Source organism: Malassezia japonica, chromosome 5 (assembly GCF_029542785.1).
Source record: "Malassezia japonica chromosome 5, complete sequence".
NCBI lineage: Eukaryota > Fungi > Basidiomycota > Malasseziomycetes > Malasseziales > Malasseziaceae > Malassezia > Malassezia japonica.
In genome coordinates this window covers 474,817-487,380 of record NC_083374.1, presented here as the reverse complement: position 1 = coordinate 487,380, position 12,564 = coordinate 474,817, and the positions used below count along the sequence as shown (strand labels likewise).

At 63.1% G+C, this 12,564-nt stretch overlaps 4 protein-coding genes across 4 annotated transcripts; 1 reads left to right on the top strand and 3 right to left on the bottom strand.

Moving 5' to 3' along the window:
- Window positions 1–57: 57 nt before the first annotated feature.
- Window positions 58–3,336, top strand: MJAP1_003034 (uncharacterized protein; the record flags this gene model as incomplete). The annotated part of the gene is made up of 1 exon (XM_060266966.1): window positions 58–3,336. The coding sequence occupies one exon, from the start codon at window positions 58–60 to the stop codon at window positions 3,334–3,336; it is 3,279 nt and encodes a 1,092-aa protein (XP_060122949.1).
- Window positions 3,337–3,402: 66 nt separating this feature from the next.
- On the bottom strand, window positions 3,403–7,762 carry ucp12 (RNA helicase; the record flags this gene model as incomplete). Its single annotated transcript, XM_060266965.1, has 2 exons — window positions 3,403–4,404; window positions 4,427–7,762. 2 exons carry the CDS (start codon window positions 7,760–7,762, stop codon window positions 3,403–3,405), a joined length of 4,338 nt encoding a protein of 1,445 aa, XP_060122948.1.
- A 37-nt stretch (window positions 7,763–7,799) lies between these two features.
- MJAP1_003032 (uncharacterized protein) lies at window positions 7,800–10,151 on the bottom strand (the record flags this gene model as incomplete). The annotated part of the gene is made up of 1 exon (XM_060266964.1): window positions 7,800–10,151. The coding sequence occupies one exon, from the start codon at window positions 10,149–10,151 to the stop codon at window positions 7,800–7,802; it is 2,352 nt and encodes a 783-aa protein (XP_060122947.1).
- Window positions 10,152–10,187: 36 nt separating this feature from the next.
- On the bottom strand, window positions 10,188–12,528 carry IRC5 (Putative ATPase; the record flags this gene model as incomplete). Its single annotated transcript, XM_060266963.1, has 11 exons — window positions 10,188–10,610; window positions 10,633–10,880; window positions 10,903–10,942; window positions 10,965–11,179; window positions 11,202–11,611; window positions 11,634–11,713; window positions 11,736–11,802; window positions 11,825–12,043; window positions 12,066–12,182; window positions 12,205–12,482; window positions 12,505–12,528. The coding sequence occupies 11 exons, from the start codon at window positions 12,526–12,528 to the stop codon at window positions 10,188–10,190; spliced, it is 2,121 nt and encodes a 706-aa protein (XP_060122946.1).
- Between the last annotated feature and the right edge of the window lie 36 nt (window positions 12,529–12,564).

Below are 12,564 nucleotides of genomic sequence, written 5' to 3'. Positions count from 1 at the left end.
AAGGGTGGCGACTTTTTTCGTGATGGAGGTGCGTCACGCAAGTGGAGCACTACCGCGATGAATGCGTACCCCGCGGAGCTCGTGGTGCAGCTGCACCCCTTTCTCCTCGTCTCGGGGCTGGTAGGCGAGCGTGCTGGGGATGCAAGCAAGGTGGCGCGGCTGCCGCATCCGGTGACGACGCATCCTGAAGTTTGCAAGGCGCTCGTGGTCGCGTTGGGGCGCCGCTCCAAGCACCGCGTCTGGCAGCCCCCGTCGAGTGCGCCGCGCATGCACACGGCGCTCGTCGACTATGCATACGTCTATCCTCCGGCAAAGGTCAGGGCGGGAGGACAGTCGGCGAGCGAGGTTGCGCGGCGCGCGCTCGCCTCGCTGCCACCGCGCTCGCCGCTCTCGCCGCTACAGGTGGGGGGGCCGCTCTTCCCGGACGGCATCCTGGCGCCCGCGTGGATCCGCAAGCACTCCGAGTACTTGCCGGCGGTGCACCTCGTGTGTATGTGTCTGCCGATTGCACAGGGCGCGACGCTCGCCGACGACGTCGCGGTCATCGACGCGATGACCGAGGCGCGGCAGCTCGGCGCGGTCCGTGGCATCCGTGTAGCGGTCGTGCTGCTGTGCCCTGCGAGTGCCTTGGCACGCTCAGACATGGATGCGCGGCTTGCGCATATACGTCGCGCCGCCGGTCTCGAGGGGCGGGGGTCGCTCTTTGTCCTCAGCGCCGAGACGGCGGACGTCGAGCCGTTTGTGCAAAACGTCGAGCGGGCTCTGCACGGCACGGCTGTAGAGTATTACAAAGAGCGCGCACGGCACGTCCGCCGCAACCGCGCTCGCTATCCGCCGCCGCCGTCGGTCGCACAGCCGATCCTCGCAGCGGCCGGTGCGGCCGGCGCACTCAAGCCGGGGCCGGCCGCCTTCCTGGCGCCCGAGGGGTGGGCGGTGCGCACCGCGGCCAAGCTCGGCACGTTTGCCGAGATGCAAGGCGACCTCGCCGAGGCCCTATCGCATTATACCGAGGCGTACGAGCACCTGATGCAAGCGTGCCTCGCCAATACCAAGATCCTCGCGCCGCGGACGAAGCGGTGGGCCGAGGCCAAGGTGCTCGCAGACACACTATCGTTCAAGATGGTCAAGCTGCACCTGTACAAGCAAGGCGTCACACAGGGCTTGCACCAGTTTACTCGGCACATCCAGCGTGTCGCCGAGCTCAGCGCGGGCTGGGGTATTGGGACGACCACGTACGAGTTTTGGAGCTGGCTTGCGAAGCAGTTCCAGCTGCTCGGCGACCTGGTGCAGCAGGCAACGCATCCTCCGGATGACACACGCGCCCTCCAACTGGGAGGAGCGCCAGCCGACGCGCTCCTCTCGGGGCCGGGGACGCACATGTACCACGCGGCGCTCTGCACGATGGAGCGCGCGGCACGGTTCCGTGCGGTGTCTGACGAAAAAGCCGAGCTGCCGACGTATGCAAACGAGGCACAGGTGGATCACACGGCGCTCGTCGTCGAGATGCTCGGCTCGGCGTACGAGGCGTACCGGCACGCCCAGCTCGTGCGCCATGCGCATCTGGCCGCGGCCCGCATCGCACTCGTGTACGCCGCCGCAGGGCTGCACCAGGACGCGCTGCCGTACCTCGAGCGTGCGCTCCGGTGGTACCGCCGCGACCGCTGGGCCGTGCCCCGCTTCTTGCTGGTCGGCCACACGGCGCAGACGGCGCTGGCGCTCGACGATAAGCGCGCTGCGCTGCCGTACCTCTTGGAGATGGCCCAGCCCGTGCCGAAAGAGGCGCGCGACGTGCAACAAAAGAGCATCGCGGCCCTCTTGCCGCTGCTGGCCGGCGCGGACAAAGACGCACCGGCCATGGCGCTCGAGCCCGGCGCAGCGGGCCTGCTGGACGTACAGGCGACGTTTGCACGCCAGACGTCGCGCACGGACACTGCAGTGCCTTTTCAGCTGGTATTTACGCCGACGACGGACCTTGCCTCGTTCCATTTTGCGCTCCTCCGCGTCTATGTGTACGGCCGTGCAACACCGCTCTTTTCCGTGCGCCTCGGCGGGGAAACGCACACGGCAGACCTCGGCACGATTCCGGGCGACGCCACGACCGAGTCGGCCTGCACGCTGGACGTGCGCCGACGTGCTATCCTGACCGGCGCACTGCAGTGCGCCGAGGCTGGTCCCCTGGTCCTGTCCAACACCATCTTTACGCTCGATACCGCGGTTGGCCAGGCGGATCTATCGATTGACATTGCGCGCGGCGCGCCGCAGTGGGTCCTGCCCACCGGCACAATTCCGCTGCCCCCGTGTGCCGAGCCCCGGGGCGTACATATAGAAGCGCCACCGCCCACGCTCGAGATGCAGGTCCCCCCTGCTCTCCTCGCTGGCGAAGTCGCGCCGCTGGCGATCGAAATCGGCGCACCGCTCGTGCGCGGCGTCATCGTCCTGCCGCCCGAGACGGTCGAGGCCGGCGCCGCATTCCTCAACGAGGCCGGCGAGCGCTTCGACACGGCCGAGCAGCCGACGCCGCACCAGCACAGACTCGGCGCACAAACGTCCAAGGTCTGGATCCGTGCGCCGCAGTCGGCAGGCACGCTGCGCATCCGGCTGTACGGCGTCGCATCGCCAGAGTTGGACGCACTTCCGACGACGCATATCGACCGCCTCATTGCCGTGACACCGGCGTTTGGCGTGCGTGTGCACACACAGTGGACGCCGGGCGCCGCGCCGCGCGCGGGGCGCCTCACGACCGAGGTGTGTTACCTCGGCCCTACGCCGCTTGTCCTGCACGGTGCCTCGGTCGACGCCGACGGCAGCCTCGAGGCGGGTGCGCCGCTTGGCGCAGCGAGTGACGCGCCGTGGGAGACGAACGATACCGCGGTCTGGGTCACGCCGTTCAAGGAGCGCGTAGGTTCGGTGGATGGCACCGCGTCGCTTGTAATGCGGTGGCGCCGCTCGCCGGACGCGCCGCTCGGGACGACGCGCCTGCTCCTGGCGTCGCTCACACCGCCTGCTGTGCCGCCGGTGCAGCTCCAGATCCGTGCACCGGGCCGTGCGACGCTCCAGGACGTGGCGACGGTGGAGATTGTGGTGGCCAACTGCAGCTCCCATGCCCGCGATATCCTCGTGGAAGTCGAGCAAGGCGACGCTTTCTTGCTTGCAGGTGCGCGCCGCAAGCACCTCTTCATGCTCATGCCGAACGAGACGCGCACCACGCGTGTACAGCTCATGGCCCGCCACGCTGGACTGCATCCCTTGCCCAAGGTGCGTGCATACGAGCTGCGGCCCCAGAGTGAGCCGATCACACTCGGCGTGCCCTTGCCCGGTGTCCTGGAAGTCGTTTAATAGACAGGCAGCAGGGAGCCATGACCTGTGCTTGGATCGTCGGATCTGTAGATCTATCAACGCTGCCTACTCCAACCCATCCTGCGTTACCAGCGCAATCATCGCCTTTACGACCTGCTGGCTTTCTGCCGACAAGAGGTGCTGGGGGTCCTCGACACCTCCCTCGAGCGTCATATTCAGCAGCTGGCGCAGCTGGCGGCACAGCACACCGATACGTGCGCTCGCGCGCATTTTGATCCACGCATCGGGGCCGGCCACGCCGTTCGTAGAGATCGTCAGGCCGCCCATGTTGTGGTCGACGTACATCGGCCCACCAAAGAGGAGCAGCGCATAGAGCGGCGCCTCGGTCGCGTCGCGCAGGTACGTCTTGTTGGTCGTTGCATTCGCACTCTTGTTGCACACCGCCACATAGTTCGACTTGTAGCGCGTCGCGTGGAAGAGCACCGAGCCAGGGTGCAAAAAGACGCGGCCGTCGTGCTCGTCAAAGTAGTGCACCTCTTTGGCCATTGCCTCTTTGAGCACGGCGCCGGATGACGAAGCATTGTACTTTGCCGAGGGCTGGTCTACCCGTGCGACCGAGGGCCAGAGCGAGGCAACGAGGAGCGCACGCAGCAGGTTCAGGTTCGTCGCGTTCGCGTCCAGCGCATGGCGGCCAGGCTTGTGCGGCCACGACGGGCCGTCCGTACGCCAGGCTTTGACGTATGCACTGTCGACCAGCCGCAGCTCCTCGAGGCTGCGCAGGATCGTCGTGCGCGTCATTTCAATGTCCTGCAGACTCGAAATCGACAGGCCAAGCTGCTCGCACCACGCCTTGATCTCGCGCATCGGGCGGCGGTCGCGGCGGTAGCCGAGGTACGTTGCGTATAGGTTTGCGTCGGTAAGCAGGTCGCTATTGCCGATCACGTAGGCGGCACGCGCTTTTTGGGCCTCCTCGTCGCGCTGCGCAGCTGCCGCCACGATCGAACGGCTGGCGAGAAGCGCGACAATGTGCAAGATTGGCTCAACACACCCAAAGAGCGAGCCGAGCACGAGCATCTTTCCTTCGCGCACATCGAGCGGGAGATTGGACTGCGTCAGTAATGCAACGTACCAAGTGGCGCCCCAGCGGTGTGAGTCGCGCCGAGTACCCTTTTTGCGCTTCGATCGCGCCGGAAAGGACCAGTTTCTGGTGCGTCGCCGCAAGCGCTTCCATCGGCGGCGGATCGATGGCTCGCTCGAGGAACGTTTTGACGTCGCCATCCGGCTGAATCGACTTTACCTGGAGGACGACACCTTCGAGCGGCGTGCGCTGCATCTCGGGAATGGACTGGGGGCGCTGGACATGCTCCTCGATGCCGTGCGAGTACAGCTTAAAGCACTCGCCGGCCATGGTACGGCCTGCACGACCCGCACGCTGCTTGCATGCCGCGCGCGACGCCCACGTTTCTTGCAGACGCGTGATACTCGCTTGTGCATCGTACTGCGCCTCGCGCACGCGGCCCGTATCCACCACGTAGCAAATCTCGGGGATCGTAATCGACGTCTCCGCGACGTTCGTCGACACGACAATTTTTCGCTCGTTGCGGCCGACCGACTGGAAGACACGCCGCTGCTCGCTGGGCGCAAGGTTCGCATGGAGCGGGAGAATAACAGCGCCATCAATGTGCTGTGCGGCAATCGCGTCCATCGCACGTCGAATCTCGCCCACACCTGGGCAAAAGACGAGGATCGCCGCACGGCCGTGCAGCGTTCCGGTATAGTCGACCTTTTCCGCGCGGCGCACAGCCAGCAGCACAGTCTGCGCGAGGAACTCGTAGTCGATGCGGTTCGAAGCGACAAGCTGGCGCGCGCTCGGCACGAGGTCCTCGGGCAGGTTGTCCATCGTAATGTACCGGTCAACCTTGGGATTCGGCGTGGTATGCGGCGCTGCACTTTTGTACTGCGCGAGGCGCACGACATCCTCGAGATAGTGCTCTTGCACAGGGAACGTGCGGCCCGGAATGTGCATGTACGGCGCACCGCCAAAGTACTCGATAAACGTCTCGGGGTTGATTGTCGCACTCATCAGAATCACCTTGAGCTTTGGGTTCACCTTAAGGACGTCACGAAGGAGCAGCAGCAAAAAGTCCGAGTCGGTGCTGCGCTCGTGCACCTCGTCGACAATCACATGCGACACACTCTCCAGCGCTGGATCGCTGCCGGTCGCAAGGCGGCGCAGCAGCACACCGGTTGTGGAGAAAAGCAGGCGGCAGTTACGCGATGCACGGCGCTCGCCACGGATCGCATAGCCGACCGTAGCCGACTCACCGACTTCCTTGTCGAGCGACTCACCACGCTCGGACGCGACACGCGCCGCGACACCCATCGCAGACACACGACGAGGCTGCGTAATGACAATGCTGCACACACTTCCGCGCCCATCCTGGATAGCATCGTCCAAGAGGAACTGGGGCACTTGAGTCGTCTTACCACAACCCGTTTCACCAGCGACCAGGACCACACGGTGCTTCTCAACGGCAGCTAGAAGCGTCTTGCGAGCTTGGTACGCCGGAAGCGACTCGCGTACTGGCCCGATGCTCTCCTGGTACTTGAGCGAAGCATGCAGCGACGACAGCTGCGACTGCAGCGCGGTGTCGACGGACCCGTCGCGCGCAAGGGCACGCATCTTGCGGATAGCCGGAGCCTTGGTGCGCGGCGCCGAGGTAGTCCGGGCTGGCGCGTCGCTCGGCGCCTCCTTCGGCGCGACCAAGTGGGCCATTACCTCGTCGAGGGGCGGGGGGTTGTCGAGCATGTCCTGCAGCACGGTATGCAGCTCTTCCCACACGAGGTAGAGTACACCGCTCTCGCCACCCTGCAAAGCATCGTAAATATCGCCACGCTTGTCGGCATCCGCAAGGCACTGCATGGCGTGGCGCGTCAGTGCGAGGCGCAGAAAGGCAGGCAGCGAGGTACCGGTAACATACACGGTCGGGAATGCTGCGCCGCCGGCGAGGTAGGCAGACGCCTGGTGGCCAACAAAGCGGAGGGCCACCTGACCTCCGTCGTGCGTCCCGAGGGGCATCTCGATATCCTCGGGCGTAATGCGCTCGCGCTCCGGCACAGGCGTCACCTTGTCAATGCATGCGGCCAGCACGCTTTGCTCGTCGGCACGGCGCTGCGCCGTTTCCTCGCTCGGCGATGCGATACTCGCGACTGCTGTATCGAGATCGCTCTCTAGACCGACCAGCCTGCGCAGCAGGACATCGAGCGCGGCGCCTTCGCGATCGGGAATCGACCATGCGTCGCTTGCGGCACGCACGCTCCGCAGTGCCTCGGCCGCGGCGGCCTGGGGGAATCCGGCGACCTTGACGAGTTTGTCGAGCGTCCAGCGGTCTACGAGGCTCTCCTGGTCGCCGCCTTTGGCAGCACTCGTCACAAACGACTCGGCTGCGGCGGTCGGACGGAGCGCAGGAGGGAGGTCCTGCTCAGGGGTATACAGCACAAGGTACTCGATTGCCGCTTCGCGGTTCGGCAGCGAAAGGATCGACGAAAGAAGGGGGTTAGCACGCTGCAGCTCGGCCAGCGCAGCACGGTCGCCGCTCTTGGCGCGCGCATTGCCCAGCCACTCTATCACGCGCTGGATATAGCCAGCGCGTACGCCTAGCTTGGTCAAGTCGCGCTCGAGCGCCGGCTTGTCGAGCGCCGGCGCATCCATTGAGATCTGCGCCGTAGCCTCGACAAGCGTGTCTTCCTGTACGTCTCCCATCCGTGTGCGGATGGTGGCCTCGACAAGCTCACGTAGCGCCGGCGCCATGCGCACTTCGAGCGCGCGATGCCACGCCTTGCTCATAGGCCGCTTGGTCGGGTCGTTGCGCTCGGCCTCTTTGACCTCGCGCTCCTTCTTCCTGGCCTCGCGCTCCGCGTCGCGCTTCTGCATGGCCTCGAAAGGATCCGGCTCCCACTTGTAGCTTTCGTGCGGCGCCGAGGCCGCCTTGACCTTTTCGAGCTCGGCCCAGTACTCGCGCGGCCCAGCCGGCAGCATGCGGTTCATGCTCAGGTGGTTAAACATGCGAAAGAGCACATAGGTTGCTGCCCAGTGCTTGGCTTCGAGCGCCGAGGCGCACTTGAGCCGTGCGCCTTCTTCTAGCGGCTCCATGCGCAGGGTATGCGGGTTCGACTTGTCCTGCTTGTTGACCTTTCGCAAGGTAATCACGCACGAAAATCCGTCTTTGTTATGACGAGGATGCACGTCCGGCTTCTCAAACCCAGGCATTTTTTGAATCTTCTCATACATGAGATTGAGCGGCGTCTTTGAGCCAGGCGGAAAGAGCTGCTGGCTCCCATCATCACGCGTGGCGGTCGTTGGCGGAGGCTTTGGCCCTCCGCCTTTAACCCAGTCAGGTAGCGGCGCCGCCTTGGACGACGTCACACCACTCGACTTGATCGCCGCGCTCTTTTTTCGAGCCATGGTACAATCGGGGAAGAATCGGGCTATGACGCCTCCACTACGAAGAGACAGGGTCCAGGTCGGTGCCGGTCCGTGCTTTGTACATGGCCTCCTTGAGGCGAAGAATCTCGGCCCACAGACTCTCTTCCCAGGTAAGCGTGCCTTTCTCGGCATGCACCAGGAACGAATGCCGCGGCGGCAGCGGCCGCGCAGGAAGAGTCGGGGGAAGGGGGGAAGGTGCCACGGCTGTGGGTGAAAGGGGAGGTTCCGACACAGGATCCAAAGGCTTCTCCGTAGTCTCGCCCGCAGTCTCGTCCTTGGATTTGTCCTCGTCGGCTTTAGCTTCGAAATCAGCCTTGTCTGCATCCGTAGCTGTCTCGGCATCGTCGGCCTTGCCGCCTTCGGCCTTGGCGGCCTGGTCGACCGAGGTCTCTTCTTGTGCCTCGTCAAAGACGTCTTCGTCCTCGTCCTTGGCCTCGTCCTTAGCCTCCTCATCCAACTTCTCCTTCTCTTCCTCGGCACGCTCTTGCTTGGCGTCGAGCGACGCTTTCTCGGCTTCGTGCGCCTCCGCCGCACCGCCGTCCGGCTCGTCCAGAGGGCCGACCTCGGGGGCGGCCTCAGGGCCGTCTGCAATGCGCGTGCCACCGACAAGATCCGGCGCAAGCTTGCCTTCGAGCACAACCGCACGCTCCAGCGTCCGCACAAACATCCAGAAGCCGCACACTGCGCGGAGGCGGCGCAGACAGTGATGCGAGCAGACCAAATACTTGTTCGAGCTGTCCGACACACGGAAGTAGTGCGTCGGAATCGGGAGATTTGTCGTGGTCGGCTCCGCGTCTTGCGAAAAGATCTCTGTCTCATTCTCCAGCGGCGGAGACGGCATATCGCTGCTGGCGACGCTCCGGCGCAGCGACTGGAAGAGCGAAGGGATGCTGCGGCGCGTCGTACTCGTCTTTTGCGGGCCGGGCTCATTCGTCTGCGGCATAATGAGCGGCGTGAGATTGACGAGCGCCATTCCACACAGTGCACATGGCGCTGGAGGGAGCGATCCATACTCGCTGCGCACCTTGGCCTCGTCGTCAATGGCGCCGCCGGCGAACAAAGGCTCAATGACGAGACTGCCGTCGAGCACGGCACTGGTCGCCTGGCGGCGCGACAGCCAGTTGAGGCCAGGCGCATGGTTGAGGCGCAGACACGGATCCGTATCCTCTTCCTGCGCACGGCGGATAAACGGCAGCGACGTCTGACTCGAAATCTGTACAAGCTGCTCGGCAGACGATGGCAGGTGGGGATAGTCCTTGTGTCGCACCGGCGTCGCCTGGCCAATCGCGGGACTCATCACACCGCTGATTCCCATGCCCGATGCGTGCAAAGCAAAAGGCTGCGTCGTCCAGTCCAGGCCTTTTTGTTGCATACGAATATAAGGGTGGAGCTGGTGTTGCATGGCACGGAGGTGCTCGACGAACGCGACAAACTCATAGTACGGCTGGATGTTGATCGACACCACGGTGTCGTGGATCACACTGCGCCCCAGCGCATCAGACTCGGGCGCAGAGTGCTGGCTGATCGCGAGCGGCTCCTCGCTGCTCGCCCCCTTTTCGATTTGCGCCTGGAGGCTCTTGAGCATGTCCTGCTGCTCGGCCATGATACGCTCGGTATTGCGCAGGCTCTCTTCAAGGTTGGCGCTCTTTTCCTCCGCGCGCGCGCGCTCGAGGCGCTCGACGGCGACCATCTTGTTGGCCTCATTAAAAAGCGATGCGCTAAGCTCCTCGAGCTCCGCCTCAATACGCGTCTTGTCGCTCTCGGCCTTGCCGCGCTGCGCAGTTTCATCCAGAACGCGGTCCATCATGCGCTGCATCTCGGTCGTGACGTGTGCCTTCTCGACAAGCAGACCCGTGTTGAGCGCAAAGAGGTGCTGCTCACGCTCCTTGTTCAGCTCGGCGATCTGGGTCGTGTACGCGAGGATGCGGTTGTGCGCAATCGACAAGTCATCCTCTAGGTCAGAAACCCGGTTAAAGGACATGACAAGCTTTGCGTTCAGGCTTGTGACCTGGTTGCGCAGATCGCGCTCGCGTTCGTCTGGGTTGAGCTGTAGCAGGTAGTCCACGGGCTCCTCGCGCACCGGCTCCGGCGACGACAGCTCGTCGACGTCATCGTCTTCAGACTTTTGCGCTTCTGGCACAGGTTCCGGCACGTCCGCAGTCGCCTCGGGCGCCTGCTTCTCACTGGCTGGATCGTGTGCCTCGGGCGCCTCTGTCGGCGCATCGCTCGCCTCGGTCGCGGCAGGCGCCTTGTCTGCACTCGCCTCCTCTACCTTGGTCGTTTCCGTTGCTTTGTCCTCGGAGTTGGCAGGCGCAGGCGCCTTGTCGTCCTTCTCTTGGGCTTTGCGCCCCTTATTCCCTCGCGCCATGACGCTCAGAAACACGCCGCCGTTTGCTTAGTCAGCCTATGGATCGACGTCGCCAGAAAAGATCCGTGCGAGTGTCGGGTTGGCGGCCTCGTTGGAGGTTTCTGTGACTTCAAAGAGCGCATTGTCCGAGTACTTTTGCGTGCCGGATTTAGTTCCTTCGGTAGATTGCCACCCAAATTGACGGGCGTATGCGTCAGCGCTGCGGTCCAGCAGGCGGTTGAGGTCCGTGTCGGACATCAGGCGCTCGTCGTCCAGCGCCTGGACATCGATTTGCGTAGGTGCAGAGAGCGCACCGGACGAATCTTCGGCCTTGTTATGGTTGATTTTGGAGTGGGTAATGGGGTTGCGGAACTTGCCTTTTTGGATGACCACGGCCTCGAGCACACGCTTCGCCCGCGCTTTCTTGAGGATATCCTGCTCGACCGTGTCCGACGCAACGAGGCGGAATACGAGGACAGGCTGTGTTAGTGAGAATACATACCTTGGTTTGGCCGATGCGGTGGACGCGGTCCTGCGCCTGCAGATCCACTTGCGGATTCCAGTCGCTGTCGAAAAAGACCACGGTGTCTGCCCCCATCAAATTGATCCCGAGGCCGGAAGCACGCGTACTCAGCAAAAAGAGCGCACGCTTCGCGGAGAACGGGCGCTGATTAAACTCGTCAACCTGGCTTGCTCGCTCCGCCTGCGGTGTGCTGCCATCGATGCGGTAGGGCTCCCAGTGTTTTTGGTCTAGGTCAGCCAAGTAACGTACCTTTAGCCCAGAGCTCGAGAATGTCCAGCATAGTCGTAAACTGGGTCATTAACGCGACCTACCTGAGAAAACACAAGGACGCGGTGGCCTTGTGCAAAGAGCGCATCGAGGATCTGGTCCAACATGCGCATCTTGCCGCTCGCTTGGGTAATGGCATAGTCAGTACGCAGCTCGTCCGTTCCAGGCCTCGTCGGCCAGTCGAGTAGGTATGGATGGCAACAAATCTTGCGCAGCTGCATCATGGCATTGTCCAGGCGCATAGCACGAATATGCCGTTCTGGGTGAGGCGCAGGACGTACCGGCCTCTTCGAGGCGCTTCCATTGCGCGAGCTTTTTCTGCGTTGGTCCCTGGCGAGTGCGCGACTTGGACGTGGCCATGGATGCACTAGGTGGGTCCGCACGCAGTTCCTCGAGCTCTCTGAGTGTCAGACCCGACTTGTGCGTTAGGAGCCAGTCGCGAAAAGTGCCATTGACCACATGATTATACATCTGTGCCTGTTGCTCCGACAGTGGGGCATAGAGAAGGTACTCTTTCTTGGGCGGCATATCGCGCTCGACCTCGGCCTTGACGCGCCGCAGGAGGAATGGCTTAAGGATATCATGGAGCTGTTTCACGACGCGCTGCGCCGTATCGGTACTCCAAGTCGCAAACGAGCTGGTGGCCGAGGCGGCCTCGCCGTTGTCCTCTTCTGCCGCGCCAAAATTGAACCTGTGTGAGCTTCACAACGTACCACTCTTCAAACGTCGCGAGGTCGTCAAAGATATCCGGCAAGACAAAGTTGAGCAGCGACCATAGCTCGGCGAGGTTGTTCTGCGTTAGGTTGGCGACGTACATGCAGCGGTGTACCGGTCAGAATCAGGCGGTTTCCGGTTTTGAACTGCTTTAGCTCGCGGAGAAGACTGTGTGAGAATGACGACGTACCGGCAGTTGAGGTTTTTGAGTCGGTGTCCTTCGTCGATCACGACAAACTTCCACTGGAGCTTGGAGAGGAACTGGCGGTCGCGGATGATGATATCGAACGACGTAATGACGACCGACACCTTTTGCTTGGTGCGTGAGGATCCCGATAGTTTCTTTTGCATCGCCGTACGCTCTGCCTTGTCACCGTGGTAGAGCATCGTGGGTATCTCGGGCGCAAACCTGCGTCAGTGTGCCCACCTACTTTTCAAACTCGTTCTGCCAGTTGGACGTCGTCGAGAGCGGCGCGGCAATAAGGAATGGTCCCTCGACGTTCTTCTCGTGCAGATGCGCAAGGAACGAAATGGTCTGGAGCGTTTTTCTGCATCAGACACGCGACGTACCCCAACCCCATTTCATCCGCAAGAATGCCGTTCAGCCCATTTTCGTACAGACTGCTCAGCCAGATTAGCCCATCCATCTGATACGGCTTAAGCACCGCACCAGTGACCAGCGCGGGCTGCTCGCGCCGCGCAATGGACGCGAGCGTGCCGAGCTCCGCCTCGGTCCGTGCGCGTTTGGCGGGGGGCTCCTCGTCCGGCTTGGAGCGTTGAAGTTTTTCGCCCATCACGCGTGAGTAGATGCCCGAGCGCTGTAGGAGAAACTCGAGCTTGCGCATGCGCTGGCTTAGCACAGCGACCTACCTCTTGCTCCTGCGCATTCTCCATCGCGTCGCGTCGCGTCGCGTCGATGACGTAATGGAG